At 47.7% G+C, this 19,557-nt stretch overlaps 1 protein-coding gene and 1 long non-coding RNA gene across 2 annotated transcripts; both read left to right on the forward strand.

Annotated features, from left to right (window-relative positions):
- Nucleotides 1–2,905: 2,905 nt before the first annotated feature.
- On the forward strand, nt 2,906–4,826 carry LOC307082670. Its single transcript, XR_013812229.1, has 3 exons — nt 2,906–3,037; nt 3,202–4,078; nt 4,206–4,826. It is a non-coding gene; the product is annotated as an uncharacterized lncRNA (long non-coding RNA).
- A 6,170-nt stretch (nt 4,827–10,996) lies between these two features.
- Nucleotides 10,997–17,213, forward strand: LOC307082279 (heat shock 70 kDa protein 1). Its single transcript, XM_079745794.1, has 2 exons — nt 10,997–14,232; nt 14,515–17,213. Exon 2 carries the CDS (start codon nt 14,529–14,531, stop codon nt 16,446–16,448), a length of 1,920 nt encoding a protein of 639 aa, XP_079601920.1. The 5' UTR covers nt 10,997–14,232; nt 14,515–14,528; the 3' UTR covers nt 16,449–17,213.
- The last annotated feature ends 2,344 nt before the right edge of the window (nt 17,214–19,557 follow it).

Here is a 19,557-nt window from a genome sequence, read left to right on the forward strand (position 1 = left end):
CTCAACTAGGAGGAGCTAGGGGATTGAACTAGCATCCTTCCGCTTACCAGCCAACCAGCTCTGCCTCCTGAGCATGCCGCAAAATCAATATTTTTATAAAATAGGCTGGTGCAAGAGTAAAGGATACCCTGACAAAAGTCAGGGTATCCTTTACTCTGTGGAAGATGTGCCCTTGTTAATTCTGTCCTACTTTATCTTGCACATCACCGAATTGAAATAACTCAATAACAGTGTTCTGTCCACTCTAACTGGCTGTGTCGCTGTGACGTGAACTAGCATATCTTGACTGGCTGGTTGGCACATGTGGGAGAGGTTTTGGGAGGGTCATAGATAGTAAGATACTGTCTGGCCAGCATTGCAGCGGTCAGCAGGTCATTTTAAGATACAAGCAAGTTAAAATGTTACAACCTTCTGGTTGCCAGCCAACCCGCTCTACCTCCTGATCATGCTGCCCATTTAATAAACTTAAATGTAATGAATCCCAGGTTGGAGATTTGGAATTAAAACATCATACACAATGTAATTATGCGATGGAATTAAACTGTTAGATTATACACATTCTTCTATTGTTTATCATATAAATTCACCGGCCAGAGACGTTTTGGTGTCCAAAATAAACAACCTCTATGACTAGCAGTATAATCGACTAACAGATCATTTTATTACACATTTTAATATACCCTGACTTTTGTTCAGGGTATCCTTTACTTGTGAACCAATTTATCGTTTACTAGTGCACAGGTTTACTTTTTACTTGTGCACCGGTCTATCATTTACTCGTGCACTGGTCTATCCCTCACCTGGAGGTACATTTTAGTCAAGAAGTCACGCTGCCTGTCAATGGGGCCGGCCGCAGTTGTGGAAGATGCGTCTCGTTGGGTCCGTCCTACTTCACCTTGCACATCACTGCCGCCTTGTTACAGTTGCACATGGTCTCTGTGGCGGGACCTGCCCCTGTCAACAGCACCAGTTCTTCCTGCTGCAGCATATACGCAGAGGGTGTTATGGGGAAGTGACCCAAATGCTTGCAGCTCGACACAGAGTGAGACTGACACCGAGAGTCAATTAAAGGTCCTTTACTGAGGACCAACAGATAAGTAAAGACGGGGTTTAGGGGCTTTATGGCAGGCGGGTCATTCCCATCAGCTAGCGAAGGGCTGCCCAATGCGTCGATTGCAACAGACCTGTCGATCGCAAAGGTAGTGCGGGTAGATCACGTGACATTCCAAAAAAAAAAAAAGTATCATCCCTATGGCATTTACCATTTGATTGAAGAAAACGATCTGCCAGACTTAGACAAATGGTTCAAGACTTTGCTTTAGGCCCCGTTTACACGAGGACGCTTGCGGGTAAAAACGACAAAGTATTTTATCGGAAGTGCCTTTCGTTTAGACGGTGACGGCGTTTTTGGGGCTTAAAAACCAAAAAACCTGAAACCACTCTCCAGAGTGGAAAACTTGAATACTCTCCGCCGTGGCGTTTCCGTCTTCACTGCCAAGACGCAAAACTCTGCTCAGATCTGCTCACGTCTCATACGCGTTTACGTCGCATACATGCGCCAGTACAGGGAAATAAACAAACATGTTGGATTATTTCCATGCGTCGGACCTTCTAGCTGCTCTGGCAGCTCTAATAAACTTACACGAGTCTTTCCACGAAGTGTACAGGATATGTACAGATAGTATTACTGAACAGAGAAGGATCTTTTTGGTTTTTGCGGCGCGGATAAGAGAAGATGGAAGATTCTACGCATGCGCTCAGACATGGCGGTGTTGTGTGATAGTGTAGCACAGCACCACCTAGCTGCCTGGCATGCATACCCAATCGAATTCCACACACTTTTGTGTCACCGTATGCACGCCGATTTCCTCCCGAAAACGCACGTCTAAACGTGGAACAAAAAGTGAAGATGCGACGCCACTTTTGCGTCTTCTGTTCAGACCGTCATCATGTAAACGTAGCCTTAGTCGAGCCAATCGCTACATTTATGTGCTAAAAAAGCATCCAAACGTGGCCTACAGAATAAGTGATTATTTTGCTGCCGTGGCCTGGGGTACAGAGCATGAGGGCCAGGGTTTCAGTGGAGGTGGTGCTGTGGTGGGGGGTGGGTTTGTCGTTGTCGATGATGACCAGGTTGGTTTCGGTGAGGATGTTGTTGAGTACTCTGCCAGAGTGATGGTGCTGTTCTTGATGAGATGTGATGAGGGGGCGGTTCCAGGGGGGCAGTTAAAGTGATTGTTATTATTGTTTGTGCGTGTGTGTGCGCTTGTGTGTGTTTATTAATTCATTGTCTGTGAGATTGAGGATGATAAGTGAAAAATGTGATGTTGTTTTTGGACTTCCACCACTCCTCTGTTGCCTGTTTAGTGGTGTTCTCCTAAAATGTTGAATGAAAGGTTTTCATTGAAGGATGACAGTGTGATATGTTACCTTGCACTGCTTATAGAATTGATCCTCTGTTTGCTGTCATTCCTCTGATATCACAGTGTAAAGATTTGGTGTTTTTTTCTCCATTAAAACTTTTAAAAGTTACTTGCTTAGAGTCATAAAATGTGCTGCTGGTGCGGTGTTTCCCTCATTCCATGACTGTTTTTAGACTGACGATCTCGCTCTCTCGGGATGGTCAGGTGATGTGGTGAACCTGTTCTGCTGGTTTGTCATCCTTTCTCTCTGATGCTCTCCTCTGTTGGTTTGATTTTAACCTTTATTTTGATTAAGGTTATTCTGTTTATGTCTCGTCCAGATTGTTCCGTGAAGCCAAATCACTCATTATTGAAATGTGATTGCTATTGCGGACTTTAAAAAACAAATTAATAACTGCACGATATCTATTTAGTTCCTCACACGGGAGAAACTTATCACACGGGATGACTCAGCATTAAAAGACGGCTACGCCTTATGGCCTACTTCACCATAATGTGGGCGGTGATAATGATGTTCCAAATAATCAAGAAAAGTTTTGTATAAAAGAACCAACCAACCAGGTCAGTTGACCATAAGAAGACCGAAACGATCAAGACTGAGAAGACCAAAAAATGTAAGTAAACCCTTATTTCGATATACCATGTTTCGTTAAAAAGGCCTATTTCCATAGATTATTCATTCACTTGAGACTGGAGCTATGCGATTTTGATTACATTCACTGAACTTACATTTTATTTAGAATATTGGATGTATTTGTTTTCCTATTGCCCCTGTTAGACTAAGAATAGTGCACCAATGAGCAATCAAGCAAGTGGAGGAGGGACCCTGCCCAGAGATCGCCCAGGGCCCCTGTCTGGAGCTCAATGTACCAGACCCGAGGGGCAGAAGCTGACTCTGGGGACGTGGAACATCGGTACAATGCTGGGAAAGGAAAAGGAGCTTGTGAGGGATGTGGAGCGCTACAAATTAGATATAGTGGGGCTTACATCTACGCACAGTCCCCCATCTTCTGCCAAAACCCTCGATATGGGTTGGACTCTATTCTTCTCCGGAGTTGAAGTGGGCATTAATCGCCAGGCGGGTGTGGGGATACTCATAAATCCCCGGCTTGAAGCCATGGTTTTGAAGTTTATCCCGGTAGACAAGAGAGTCGCCTCCCTACGCCTAATGCTGAAGGGGGGGATAACTCTGACTGTTGTTTGTGCGTATGCACCGAACAGGAGTCAAGAGTACCCGACCTTCTTGGAGACCCTGCAAGGAGTCCTGGGAGAGGTTCCAGTAGAGGAGTTTGTAGTTCTGCTGGGAGACTTCAACGCCCACGTGGGCGACGAGACAAACAAATGGCCAGACGTGATTGGGAGCTACGGCCTCCCTGGGACAAACCCGAACGGTACTCTGTTGTTGAAATTCTGTGATAGTCATGAATTGTGTATAACAAACACCATGTTTGACCATGCAGATCCGCATACCTTTCACCGTGAAAAAGTTGACAAAGAAACTGATAAAACAAAAACATTGATCGACTTCGTGATCATACCAACAAGATGGATGTCGCATGTTTTGGACACTTGGGTGGAGAAAAGGACGGAACTGTCAACCGACCACTATCTGGTGGTGAGTCAGATCAGGAAATGGGGGACTCTGGTCAATCCTGGTAAGCCCAAACAGTTGTTACTATTGGACTGTCAACATTATTTTAATTTCTTTAAAAATGTTTAATGTTTGAAGACACAATTCACAAATTTCTAACGCTTATCTTTTAACTGTAAACTCCCATACAGCTATCCCCATCACCACCAATCCAAATACCATTCCTCCAATCACCAAAGACCCTGAAGATGACATTTCTGGCAGGCTCACAGATTTAAGTTTATAAAGAATTAAAAGAAATTAAAAGGAAGCTGAGAGAAGAAGAAGAAAATGTAAACAGTAACACTTTTCTTCTGACAAATGTGCTTATTATAAGTCACTTTGAATGAAAGTTTCTGCTAATTGTCCTCAATGTAAATGTAAACTACTAATGTAACCAAATTTAGTTTGTTCTATCATAAACACAACTTTTAAATTCGAATACGTTTTGTTAGTGCCATTTTGCCATATTGTAATTTAGACTTAGATATAATATATTTAGATTAATATTTAGTGATTGTTTATTATATTGATTAACTAATTGTTTTGCATAGTTTTGCTTTTTAGTTTAATAACTGTTTAGTGTACTTGTTTTCATTGCTTATACTTATTAGAGATGCATAGGACATTGGTTGATATAGAGGGCGCTGTTATGCCGTAGCATTGAGGGAGAGTAAAACTGTTTTGTATTTTTTCTATGGCATTCAGTAAAGACGGAGCGAACGCACTGTTTTTTCTACCGTCGTTTCAACAGTAAACACGCGTAGATCTCGTTCTTTCTGTCAAAGAGTGGTTAATCGACTGAATATGTTTAGAGCAATTTACAAATGCACAAGAAGGGAGTTTTAGCCACTACACGTTTTGTACACATCCTTTAGCATGAATCAAAAACATTTCTAGTTTTCATACTTTACCCAAGCACCTTTCTGTGAAGCACATTCTCTTCAACAAAATTAACCAGGGTAAACGTACAAAAATACAAGCATTAAAATACAATAAAACCATTGAAACATTACACTGCAGTGACTACATTATGGGTTCGTGTTCCCCTCTTACTGATCGAGTGGGAGGGAACTGGCTATGAGTCACGGGGGTCTAGGGGGACGGTTTATGCGGTTGCACGAGTTCTAGCCATGCGCTGTGAGTGATTGTTCTGCTCTGTCTTTTTTGGATTAAAACGGTTATTATTACGCTTCCTACATCCTCCTTTTCCTCCGGCACTACATTTGTGACCCCGACGTTCGTTTTTGTTATTTATTTGTTTACAAAAACCGCACAAGCGAACACTGCTATTCTGCAACATGTCCGCCCAAGGAAAACGTTCACAGCGGCAGACATCACCGTCTCCTGTCAGGGTGACGCAGGTCGTGCGCACCCCCACTCTTAAGCTGCCAGAGTTCTGGGACTCAACGCCTGCTGCATGGTTCGCTATAGTGGAGGCACATTTCTACAAAAGCGACGTTACCGACGACGACGACCGGTACAACCATGCTGTGGCTATGTTGGGCAGCTCCACCGCAGCGCGTGTGGTGGGGTTTCTGTCCGCCCCCCCCGGCGACAAACAAATATGAGCCCCTCGAGGCCCTGCTCCTGGAGACATTTGAGCTGTCCACCGCAGAGAGGGTGCGCCGCTTGTTTGACATGTCGGACTTGGGAGACGAGAGGCCCTCTGCACGTATGGAGAGGATGCTAAACCTGCTCGGTACAGAAGACCCCATGATCCTCTTCACGGAGCTGTTTATGCGCACACTGCCAGCTCAAGTCAGGATGGCGCTTGCTAACACCACCATCGTTGGACCCTGGCCAGGCCAGGGAGGCAGACCGGTTCGTCTTGGCCATGCCTCAACGGTCCCCGGACCTGCTGGCTCCCGCGGCTGCCCCGCCGCCGGACCGTCGCAGAAGAGCGAAGGACGACGCCAGACCCTCGGGCCAGCAGGGTAACGCTGCGGGCCATTGTTTCTACCGCGCCACTGTTGGCGCCAAGGCCAAACGATGCCACTCGCCCTGCTCCTTTGGACCGGCGGGAAACGGCAGGGCCGGCGTTCGGTAGTAGCCCTGAGCGCTGGTGTCACCAACAGGCTGCTCTTCATAAAAGACACCATTTCCGGTCGCAGATTCCTTTGTAACACAGGTGCCCAATGGAGCATCATTCCGTCAGGGGGATCGGAGGTGGCGAAGGGGGAGCACGGTCCGCAGTTGGTGGGTGCGGACGGCACGCCTATCCGTTCCTATGGCACTAGAGCGGTGGATGTTTGCTTCGGTGGACAACGCTTTACCTGGGATTTTGTTGTCGCAGCTGTCACATTTCCCCTCCTGGGCGCTGATTTTCTGTGCGCCCACAACCTGTTGGTGGACGTGGGGAACAAGCGCCTGGTCAACTCACAGACTTTCGCTTCCTTCGCCTGTACGCAGGGGGAGGCGATCTACAGCGGGTTGTCCAACACGCTCGCCGACAGCGACCAGTACCTTCGGCTGCTCGCCGAATTCCCTGACCTCACTAAGCCCACCTTCTCCGCTCCCACGGTGAAGCATGGTGTGGAGCACCACATCGAGACCAATGGGCCTCCCCTCCATGCCAGGGCCAGGCGCCTCAACCCAGAGAAGCTGTCCGTCGCCAGGGCGGAGTTCGCGCACATGGAGCAGGTGGGCATTGTTCGACGCTCGAACACCCCCTGGGCGTCTCCCCTGCACATCGTCCCTAAGCCAGACGGTGGGTGGCGCCCATGTGGGGACTACCGCCGCCTCAACGACGCGTCCAAGCCTGACCGCTACCCAGTCCCGCATATCCAGGACTTTTCAGCGCATCTGGCGGGCAAACGCTTCTTCTCCAAGGTGGACCTGGTACGGGGGTACCATCAGGTGCCGGTGCACCCAGAGGACGTCCCTAAAACAGCCGTCGTCACCCCCTTCGGTCTCTTCGAGTTTCTGCGGATGCCCTTCGGCCTGAGGAACGCGGCGCAGACCTTCCAACGCCTCATGCACTCGGTGCTCCAGGACCTGCCCTTCCTCTTCGTCTACTTGGATGACATCCTCGTCGCGAGCACCACAGAAGAGGAGCACCTGTCCCACCTCCGGACCCTCTTCACGCGACTCAGCCAACATGGGCTGATTGTCAATCCGGCGAAGTGTGAGTTCGGACGACACACCCTTGACTTTCTCGGGCATCAGGTCTCCGCGGAGGGTGTGACCCCCCTACCCTCGAAGGTAGAAGCTGTTGCAGCCTTCCCACGCCCCTGCACAGTCAGCGAGCTCAAGGGGTTCATCGGGATGGTGACTTTCTACTATCGCTTCCTCCGCCACATAGCTCACATCCTGCACCCACTGTACGAGGCCCAGAAGGGCAAGGCTCTGAAACAACCGGTCGACTGGACGGTGGAACGTGTCAAGGCCTTCCGGGACGCCAAGGCGGCCCTGGCCCGCGCGGCCATGTTGGCCCACCCCTCACCCTCTGCGCCCACTGCTCTCACCACGGACGCATCAGACTTTGCCGTGGGGGCGGTGTACGAGCAGTGGGTTGGAGATGCCTGGCAGCCACTCGCATTCTTCAGCCGCCAGCTGTCTCCCAGAGAGCGCAAGTACAGCACCTTCGACAGGGAGCTCCTCGGGTTGTGGCTCGCGGTCAGACACTTCCGTTTTTTGCTGGAAGGCCGTGAGTTTACGGCCTACGTGGACCACAAGCCGCTCACACACGCCATGTCCAAAACATGTGGCTGGGAAGTCCAACGTGGTCGCCGATTGTCTCTCCAGGGCGGTGGTCGGTGCGGTCCAGCTGAACTTGGACTACTCCCGCATGGCTGTGGATCAGGCTGCCGACCCCTCCGTCCAAGCTCTAAAGTCGTTGAACACAGGGCTGCGCCTGGAGGAGGTGCTCTTCAGTGACACAGGGGCCAAGCTCCTGTGCGACGTTTCCATGGGTCAGCCAAGGCCAGTAGTCCCCGCCAACTGGAGACGCCCCGTCTTCGAGGCGGTGCACAGCTTATCTCACCCGGGTAGGAAACCGTCCTCACGGCTGGTGTCAGAGAAGTTCGTCTGGCACGGGCTCAAGAGGGATGTGAGGTCCTGGGTCGACACTTGCACTGCCTGTCAACGCGCCAAGGTGCATCGCCATGTCAAGGCCCCCCTGGAACAGTTCGCGGTGCCCGAGCGGAGGTTCGACCATGTCAACGTGGACCTGGTGGGACCCCTGCCCCCCTCGCACGGCTTCACCTACCTCTTTACCATGGTGGACAGGACGACCCGCTGGCCGGAAGCAGTCCCACTCTCCTCAACGACAGCCCCCGACCTGTCCCGGGCGTTCATCGCGGTGTGGGTCTCCCGCTACGGCACTCCTGCTGACCTCTCCTCTGACCGCGGCCCGCAGTTTACTTCGGGGCTGTGGGCGGCGGTGGCAGAGAATCTGGGGGTCAGGCTCCACGCACTACCGCCTACCACCCACAGGCTAACGGACTTGTGGAGCGCTTTCATCGCTCCATGAAGGCCGCCCTTCGGGCCGGCCTCACGGACAGCAACTGGCTCGACAAACTGTCGTGGGTCATGCTGGGGCTCCGGACGGCGCCCAAGGAGGACCTCCGGTCATCGTCGGCTGAGCTGGTGTTCGGACAGCCGCTGTGGGTCCCTGGTGACTTCATCCCCAAGCCGACGGAGCCCTGGTCCGCCTCCACTCAGCGCGCCTCCCTGCTGGCCGGCGCCAGGGCCTTCGCCCCGGTCCCGACCACGCGGCATGGCGTCCCTGCTTCGCGGGTGCCCCCGGAGCTGCAGTCTGCGGGTTACGTTTTCATCCGCCACGACGGCCACAGGGCTCCGCTACGACCTCCCTATGACGGACCCTTCCGTGTCATCGAGGCAGGAGCCAAGAGCTTCATGGTTGATATGGGGGGTACGCCGGAGTGTGTGTCAGTTGATCGCCTCAAACCGGCTCACTTGGACCTTGAACTGCCCCCGGACTTGGCTCTGCCACCGCTCAGGGGCCGCCCCCCCGTCCTACCCCCCCTGCCACGCCGTGGCCGTTCCCCCCTCCAACCCCTACAAGCCCCCACAGCTTGCGGCCCTCGGGTCGACGCTGCCCCCCGCCCCGCACAACAAGAGGATGTGATGGACGATGTCACACCTCCTCCCGCACCTCCTGACTTTGCCTACAGTCGTAGGGGCCGGGCCATACGCCCTCCTCGCCGCGGGGATTTTGAATATTGAGGTGAACACTGGGGGGGCTGGTGTAGTGACTACATTATGGGTTCGTGTTCCCCTCTTACTGATCGAGTGGGAGGGAACTGGCTATGGGTCACGGGGGTCTAGGGGGACGGGTTATGCGGTTGCACGAGTTCTAGCCATGCGCTGCGAGTGATTGTTCTGCTCTGTCGTTTTTGGATCAAAACGGTTATTATTACGCTGCCTACGTCCTCCTTTTCCTCCGGCACTACAATATAATAATTATCTTAGGCATAGTTCATAGTTTATTTCATAAACTGCAGTTATGAAAAAATGGTCGGCATTATAACAAAAACATAACCACAGTTTGAGCAATCAGAGAGGGGCTCGTAAAGAAGAAAGATCTCTCCCCCCTCCCCTTGTTATTAAATGTGCTTTATAAGTACAATTGTCTTTGATTCGATTATTTTACAGACAATCAAATTTGCCTGCGAAGCCGCCCTACAGGAAGTAAGCCAATTTCTCAGCAGCCCTTTGACATATCATAACCAAACTTGGTACAGAGACCCATGACTTCATCTTGGAGACACACATCAAATTAATGGTTACCCTTGACCTCTAGGGGGTGCTGTAATTAATGAATTAAGATGGGTTTGAACTCCTCTCTCTCCACATGAGTATATTTCAAACTTATTGTCAATGTCTGGTGATACTGTCAGACCAACCCATTCATCTGATAAATTATTTCTCATGGAAACATCAGAATTTGGCCGCCATGTTGAAAGTTGTCAAAATCAATAGTAGATATCCACAGGCCACAAATTCTGTCCAATCTTCATGAAACTTGCCCGATATGCTCTTCAGACCAAGTTGCACAAATGAGTCAAACTGCTTTTTCAAATTCAAAATCGTTTGGCCGTGACAGCCAATCAATCAAACTCGGTACAAAGACCCATGCCAAAACCATTTGGCTGTGACAGCCAATCAAACTTGACGGCGAAGCCGCCAAACAGGTAGTAAGCCCATTTCTCAGCAACTCTTTAACATATCATAGCCAAACTTGTCAAACAGGAAGTAAGACAATTTCTCAGCAACCCTCTGACATATCATAACCAAACTTGCTACATAGACCCATGCAGTGTTTCCCTCAGGATTTTGGAGACTATGGTGGGGGGCTTGCAATTCCCTAGGGGGTCCAGGGGGCATTAATAGATTTCATTTAAATAGATCAATCTGGTGAATTTTGAGAACCAAAATATGACGTATCAATTACTGACAAATACTTACAAACTGCTGGTATTTGAATGTTGATGACACAATGTAAAGGGTCATACTGAATGGGGTTGAGGAGTTTTCAGAAAGCATTTAAGAAAAGATGAAAACAGAAATGACTAAAACACAGTGCTGAGCCTTTATGCTACTAGTTAATATTGTTATAATAATTAATACTACTCAATTCATAGATTCTGTGCATACCAAATATTCTCTAACTCCCCCCCCCGACACACACACACACACACACACTCACACGCACGCACACACACACACACACACACACACACACATACACACACACACACACACACACACACACACACACACTCTGATGGCCGGTTCAGACTACACGATTCTCAGTTATTCCTCCACGATTTAACATTTCACACTATGCAATCACAGAGCCAGGAAATCGGGCTTTGTCTGGCCACACTAGAAGATTCGAGGGTTGCAATGATCTAGAATCTTTACTTTGGGGGTTGAAAAAGAATTGTTGTCGGGGGGGGGGGGGGGGGCTCGGTGCTCGGCTCCTGCCGCTTATTTATTTATTTATTTTTATCCCCTTGGGCCCCCCACAACTGTGTAACTTATAGCCCCAGTCTGTCGGCCCTGCCCGCCACAGCCCGATCATCATTAGGCTGACCAGACGTCCCGGTTTTGCGGGGACAGTCCCGATTTTATTATTTTATTATTTATTTTTTTTATATAGAAACTATGGCGGCCGAAATTAGACTATGGCGGTGCGCAGTGGTGGGGTAGTTACTCAAAAAAGTAATTAGTTACTTATTACTAGTTACTTCTGTAAATTGTAATAAGATTACTTCACCAGTTACTGCATTTGAAAAGTAACTTCACTTATTTTTTAACTTTCCCGTTTCTTAATTTACTGTAGATACATGGACAAACAACATAGCCCTATCATCAAGTAGTGTTTATTGTATAAATCTATACAAAATAGCATATAAAACCATATGAAAGAACAATATCCCTGTCTGCTCAAAGAAATGCCTCACTGTAAAATCCACAAACAACAGGATAAAGAAGGCTATGGTGAGGTCAATCAGTAGCAACACACAAGTTTCAAAACACAGGCTTTGGGAAACATGAGAACAAAAATTAAGTGGTCAATGAAAAATATAAAAAGGTCACTTTTTTTTTTTATCCCATACAATTAAAACAGAAATGCACTTAAGCGGCGGTGACAAATGCTGATGTGGTCCAAAGGCTGAATGAACCTGATCTATTTCGCAAGCTATGACATCGTAATTGTGTCTTCCTCTCACCCTCTTGCAGGCAAGTGCAGCCTTCTCAAGTTTTAAAGTAGGCTAATGCTGTCAATCCAGTGCACCATCATTCCTAAATTCCGAGGTTTGCATTTGGTTTTGTTGATGGTATCAGTGCATCCCTACCCGCAGGGCATGTTCTAAATATAGCACTCGCCACCATGGTGTCACAATTGTTATGATGTTCGAACCAATAACACTTGCATTGATGTAGATGCGATTTGTATTGTTCATAAATGTTCAAATGTATTATTATTAATATTATTATCATTAAAGATGAACCGTGCAACTTTGTTTTTCAGGAAGTTTGTATCAAACAAGAAGCCCTTCGTATTACTCTATACCCTTGAAGTAGCTCTCAGGTTGAAAAAGGTTGGTGACCCATGGTCTAGACCGACAACTGTGTCGCATGCTGCCCACTGTCCTTGTCTATTAAGACATGACACAATTTGTGATTAACCTGTTAAATGGCGAACAGTTAGACCAAGACACGATTAAGGTGTCTAAATCTCTCATGCCTTTAGACTCAAGATACATGATGTCTTGACAAATGGATGTCACTTTAAGGTTGAAATCATCTGGAATATCAACATAACAGGCAGGTTTTGGTTCTTCATTTGCATGTATTATTCAGGTTGTCTAATCCGATTGTGCCGTTCAAGTCGCGCAACAGATTTAGTCTCATTTATATCATCGGACGTTGTTGGCCACGGGAACGTCATACCGGGAGAATCACATAGAAGCATCTTTAATATCAATGCCGCACTATAAAGCGTCCTTGTGTCCTTATTGATACATGGATGCAGCTGTTGTAGTTGGCGTGTTTTCTTGGCCTACAGAAAAAGTGAATATTTTGCTGCTCCCAAGACCTGGGGTACAGAGCATGAGGTGCAGGATTTCAGTGGAGGTGGAGCTGTGGTGGGGGGTGGGTTCATCGATGATGACCAGGTTTGTTTCGGTGAGGATGATGCGTCGGAGTGCCTTGTTGCTGCTCGTTTCTCGTCAACCACGAAGACGCCGATCTGGATGACTAGACGGCAATTTATTTCGGCCACGCCTACGTACAGTAGATGCAACATGTTGGCCTGCGTTTAGACTATCGGTAACCACACATGTAAAAGATACGTGTAAAAGACCTTTTGGTTTCCAGGAACCGGCTCACTGTGCCAGAGCATGCCTCTGCCGATCTTGACGACTGTATGTCACGGGATGTGTGCCATATTTTGATACTCTGCACATCTTAAACTTTTATGGTAGCCTATTGTCTGTTGCGAAAGAAATGAAATATCAGTTGCAAACAATGTGATGTCTGCCCTATTAAGCCATTGAATTCCATGGAATTTGATGTTGCATTGTTAAAAGATCAAATAATTTGATATTACTCTATGTAGGCCTATGTCGCTTTGTAAAACCTGTAAAAGTATGTCGTTTATTCAAAGGGAAGATTAACTAAGCTTAGACTGCATGTTAACTTTAAGTTGAACACCAGAGTTTTACATTCTGGTTACTGCTGTAAAACGCTGTACAATATCAAATAATATTGTGGCGAGCAGCACGGGAAGGACGAGACGGGAGCCCAGGTTAAGCGGTTACGCAACTCTCGTGCCGCTACAGTGATATGTTTATGAAAGGCATATGCGGTGTCTCTCCTGCCAACGTTTTGTACTAAATGACTTCACCATCTAGGCCGGTTTGTCGCCTGGATGCTTGACTATTACCGGGGATACTCTACACCAGTGTAGTGTTCCACCTCCCTACCGCTTATGAAAAACCCCGCTGTTTTAAAGACCAGTGTGTGTGTGTGTGTGTGTGTGTGTGTGTGTGCGTGTGTGTGTGTGTGTGTGTGTGCGTGCGTGTGTGCGCGCGTGTGTGTGCGTGTGTGTGTGTTCAGGCAGGGATTTGCTGTAATTTGTCCACAATTTATCCATAAAATTGTTACCACTCCATTTCTGAGTTTTGGCCCATCATCCATTTAATTAAAAGTAAAAATTGGAATCTATGTAGGCTAATTAGAAACCGTACATTATAAAAAATATATATATTTTGTTTAATGGTAATGTAGAGAAAAATGCTTTCATTAGTGGCCTCGAACTTGAGCAATATATAATGAACAATAATGGAATAAGGTTTTTGAATGAATCATTTATATACATATTATAAATATGCGTCATAATATATAATAGTCAGGGATTAAATTAATGGGATTGCTTGCAAAAAACGGTCTTGTTCTGGAAGCTTCACGAATGCACCCAGAAGCCACTCCAACCTTGGAGAACTTTCTTCCGAGCGAGCTACCGCATACGTCACCAAGAAGAGGACGCTGATTGGTCAGAATGTACCAGAACCAACGGCAAGACCAATGGTAAGCATAAAATCACCGGCAGCGGGGACAGTTGAAATAGCAAGACGCGCTTTAGGAGAGAGGAGCCAGATACTCCACTATTACGATACGATTACTGTTCATCGCTTACTTACAGTAAGTAAACCATTATTTCAACATTTCCCATCAGATTTACATTACATTCACCCAAATTTATTTTGTGATTTAGAATATAAGAGGTATCTTTTTAATGCCATTTGTTACAGCAAACATGTTATTCTATGTAACATGTCGAAATATTGTTAATATTTTATGTATAAATAGATACAAAATAGATTGTCCCTATAGATTATAAAATCCCTTTTTTAATTTGTTTGTTTTTTGAACACATAATTATAATTTCTAACGCTTGTCGTTTCACTGTTGACTCCCTGACAGCTATCCTCAGCAAGATGTCTGCTGCTAAGGGTGTAGCGGTCGGTATTGACCTGGGCACCACCTACTCCTGCGTGGGGGTGTTCCAGCACGGCAAAGTGGAGATCATCGCCAACGACCAGGGCAACCGGACCACCCCCAGCTACGTGGCGTTCACAGACACGGAGAGACTCATCGGAGACGCAGCCAAGAACCAGGTGGCCATGAACCCCACCAACACCGTGTTCGACGCCAAGCGCCTGATTGGCCGAAAGTTTGACGATGCAGTGGTGCAGGCGGACATGAAGCACTGGCCATTCACGGTGATGAGCGACGCGGGGAAGCCCAAAATCCAGGTGGAGCACAAGGGGGAGAACAAATCCTTCTACCCCGAGGAGGTGTCCTCCATGGTCCTGGTGAAGATGAAGGAGATTGCCGAAGCCTACCTGGGCCAGAAGGTGTCGAACGCCGTCATCACGGTTCCAGCTTACTTCAACGACTCCCAGCGTCAGGCCACAAAAGACGCAGGAGTGATCGCCGGCCTCAACGTCCTGAGGATCATCAACGAGCCCACGGCGGCCGCCATTGCCTACGGTCTGGACAAAGGCAAGAGCAGCGAGCGCAACGTCCTGATCTTTGACCTGGGTGGGGGCACCTTCGACGTCTCCATCCTAACCATTGAAGACGGCATCTTTGAGGTGAAGTCCACGGCTGGAGACACTCATCTGGGTGGAGAGGACTTTGACAACCGCTTGGTCAACCACTTTGTGGAGGAGTTCAAGCGGAAGTTCAAGAAGGACATCAGCCAGAACAAGAGGGCTTTGAGGAGGCTTCGCACGGCTTGTGAGCGAGCCAAGAGAACCCTGTCGTCCAGCTCCCAGGCCAGCATCGAGATCGATTCTCTGCACGAGGGCACCGACTTCTACACCTCTGTCACCAGGGCACGCTTCGAGGAGTTGTGCTCAGACCTCTTCAGGGGAACCCTGGAACCCGTGGAGAAAGCCCTGAGGGACGCCAAAATGGACAAGAGCCAGGTCCACGACATCGTCCTGGTGGGAGGCTCCACGCGAATCCCCAAGATCCAGAAACTCCTGCAGGACTTATTCAACGGCAGGGAGCTCAACAAGAGCATCAACCCAGACGAGGCTGTGGCTTACGGCGCCGCCGTGCAGGCCGCCATTCTCAGCGGCGACACGTCGGCGAACGTCCAGGACCTGCTGCTCCTGGACGTGGCGCCCCTTTCCCTGGGCATCGAGACGGCCGGAGGAGTCATGACGCCTCTGATCAAACGGAACACCACCATCCCCACCAAACAGACTCAGACCTTCAGCACATACTCCGACAACCAGCCGGGGGTCCTGATCCAGGTCTTGGAAGGAGAGAGAGCCATGACCAAGGACAACAACCTGCTGGGCAAGTTCGAGCTGTCGGGAATCCCGCCCGCTCCGAGAGGGGTACCTCAGATCGAGGTCACCTTCGACATCGACGCAGACGGCATTCTGAACGTGTCTGCTGTGGAAAAGAGCACAGGAAAAAAGAACAAGATCACCATCACAAACGACAAGGGCCGCCTGAGCAAGGAAGACATTGAGAGGATGGTGCAGGAAGCAGACCAATACAAGGTAGAAGACGAGCAACAGAGGGAGAATATAGCGGCCAAGAACGCCCTGGAGTCCTACGCCTTCAACATGAAGAGCAGCCTGCGGGAGGTCAACCTGAAGGACAAAGTGAGTGAGGAGGACAGGAAGAAGGTGGAGGAGAAGTGTGAGCAGGCCATCCTCTGGCTGGAGAACAACCAGCTAGCGGAGAAAGAGGAGTACCAACACCAGCTGAAGGAGTTGGAGAAGCTGTGTAACCCCATCATCTCCAGGCTGTACCAGGGGGGAGTGCCAGCAGGCAGCTGTGGAGAGCAGGCCAGAGCTGGCTCCCAGGGGCCCACCATCGAGGAGGTGGACTAAAGCAGACTGTTGGACTGAATGGAATATGATCAATATGACTGTTATTGATTATAAGGGTATAAGATGGTGTCGACGGGTGATGGTATTGTGTGTATAAAATGTCCTTTTTAACAAACAATCTGTACACTTACAAAGTTATCTATGCCTCCTTTTATATGTTAAGACCCTTATTATACTACCAAAGAAGTGTCGGGCTACTTCTAGCCTTTGAAGTGGTTTAAAATAGCAATTGAGTTTTTTTTTACTATAACAGATGCCCCTGTCTTTCCAAGTTTATAGCCTTTTGATAGAATCGGCTAAAAACAGCCATGCGTCCATATGTGGTTTTTGTGCTCCAAAACGAACGTCCCAACTCGTTATCATACCAAACATATCCCAAATCCACTTTACACTGGATTTGTCCTTTAAGGCCCAGTCCTTACTGCGGTGACCAGGGTTTGATTCCTGCACATGGCCCTTTGCTGTGGGTCTTCCCCTCTATTTCTTTTACCTTTCTACCATACCTACCTGTCTATCTCACTCTACAATGATAAGGATAAAACCTTTTTTTCTTTGAAATGCTGTATAATGACTAAGCACTCGGCATCATGTTCACATGGTATGTAAATACATTCATGCAAGGTCACAAAATGACTGTATAAAGTTGGACTGAGTGGAATATGCTTGCAAAAAAAAAAAGTAAACATTATGAGACATTTTCATGTTTTTCCCTTATAAGCATGAATTTATTCCACATTGCAGAAACAATAAAATAGAGATCCTTTTTGTTGTAGAATGTTTATTTTATCTTGTAGCTGTTAATACACATACAAATTCATTGTTCTATAATTTATTTTAACAGGGACATAATGGTATAATGTTTTACCTCTTCAAGTAGTCCAGTCTAATCGAGAAGTTTTAAAATGATGATTTTGATTGTGCTAAATTAAAATGGTAAATGGATTGCATTTATGTAGCGCTTTTCTAACTAGTAGCCAGTCAAAGCACTTTACAGTATTGCCTAAAATTCACCAATCTATGCACACATTCACCCACCGACGGCGGTGTCAACAATGTAATGCGACAGCCAGCTCGTCTGGAGCAGTAAGGGTGAGGTGTCTTGCTAAGGACCACCTCAACCCTCAACTAGGAGAAGCTAGGGGATTGAACTAGCATCCTTCCGCTTACCAGCCAACCAGCTCTGCCTCCTGAGCATGCCGCAAAATCAATATTTTTATAAAATAGGCTGGTGCAAGAGTAAAGGATACCCTGACAAAAGTCAGGGTATCCTTTACTCTGTGGAAGATGTGCCCTTGTTAATTCTGTCCTACTTTATCTTGCACATCACCGAATTGAAATAACTCAATAACAGTGTTCTGTCCACTCTAACTGGCTGTGTCGCTGTGACGTGAACTAGCATATCTTGACTGGCACATGTGGGAGAGGTTTTGGGAGGGTCATAGATAGTAAGATACTGTCTGGCCAGCATTGCAGCGGTCAGCAGGTCATTTTAAGATACAAGCAAGTTAAAATGTTACAACCTTCTGGTTGCCAGCCAACCCGCTCTACCTCCTGATCATGCTGCCCATTTAATAAACTTAAATGTAATGAATCCCAGGTTGGAGATTTGGAATTAAAACATCATACACAATGTAATTATGCCATGGGATTAAACTGTTAGATTATACACATTCTTCTATTGTTTATCATATAAATTCACCGGCCAGAGACGTTTTGGTGTCCAATATAACCAACCTCTATGACTAGCAGTATAATTGACTAACAGATCATTTTATTACACATTTTAATATACCCTGACTTTTGTTCAGGGTATCCTTTACTTGTGAACCAATTTATCGTTTACTAGTGCACAGGTTTACTTTTTACTTGTGCACCGGTCTATCATTTACTCGTGCACTGGTCTATCCCTCACCTGGAGGTACATTTTAGTCAAGAAGTCACGCTGCCTGTCAATGGGGCCGGCCGCAGTTGTGGAAGATGCGTCTCGTTGGGTCCGTCCTACTTCACCTTGCACATCACTGCCGCCTTGTTACAGTTGCACATGGTCTCTGTGGCGGGACCTGCCCCTGTCAACAGCACCAGTTCTTCCTGCTGCAGCATATACGCAGAGGGTGTTATGGGGAAGTGACCCAAATGCTTGCAGCTCGACACAGAGTGAGACTGACACCGAGAGTCAATTAAAGGTCCTTTACTGAGGACCAACAGATAAGTAAAGACGGGGTTTAGGGGCTTTATGGCAGGCGGGTCATTCCCATCAGCTAGCGAAGGGCTGCCCAATGCGTCGATTGCAACAGACCTGTCGATCGCAAAGGTAGTGCGGGTAGATCACGTGACATTCCAAAAAAAAAAAAGTATCATCCCTATGGCATTTACCATTTGCTTGAAGAAAACGATCTGCCAGACTTTGACAAATGGTTCAAGACTTTGCTTTAGGCCCCGTTTACACGAGGACGCTTGCGGGTAAAAACGATAAAGTATTTTATCGGAAGTGCCTTCCGTTTAGACGGTGACGGCGTTTTTGGGGCTTGAAAACCAAAAAACCTGAAACCACTCTCCAGAGTGGAAAATTTGAATACTCTCCGCCGTGGCGTTTCCGTCTTCACTGCCAAGACGCAAAACTCTGCTCAGATCTGCTCACGTCGCGTACGCGTTTACGTCGCATACATGCGCCAGTACAGGGAAATAAACAAACATGTTGGATTATTTCCATGCGTCGGACCTTCTAGCTGCTCTAGCAGCTCTAATAAACTTACACGAGTCTTTCCACGAAGTGTACAGGATATGTACAGATAGTATTACTGAACAGAGAAGGATCTTTTCGGTTTTTGCGGCGCGGATAAGAGAAGATGGAAGATTCTACGCATGCGCTCAGACATGGCGGTGTTGTGTGATAGTGTAGCACAGCACCACCTAGCTGCCTGGCATGCATACCCAATCGAATTCCACACACTTTTGTGTCACCGTATGCACGCCGATTTCCTCCCGAAAACGCACGTCTAAACGTGGAACAAAAAGTGAAGATGCGACGCCACTTTTGCGTCTTCTGTTCAGACCGTCATCATGTAAACGTAGCCTTAGTCGAGCCAATCGCTACATTTATGTGCTATAA

The sequence above is a fragment of the Pollachius pollachius genome (genome assembly GCF_949987615.1).
Source record: "Pollachius pollachius genome assembly, chromosome: 11".
Classification (NCBI taxonomy): domain Eukaryota; kingdom Metazoa; phylum Chordata; class Actinopteri; order Gadiformes; family Gadidae; genus Pollachius; species Pollachius pollachius.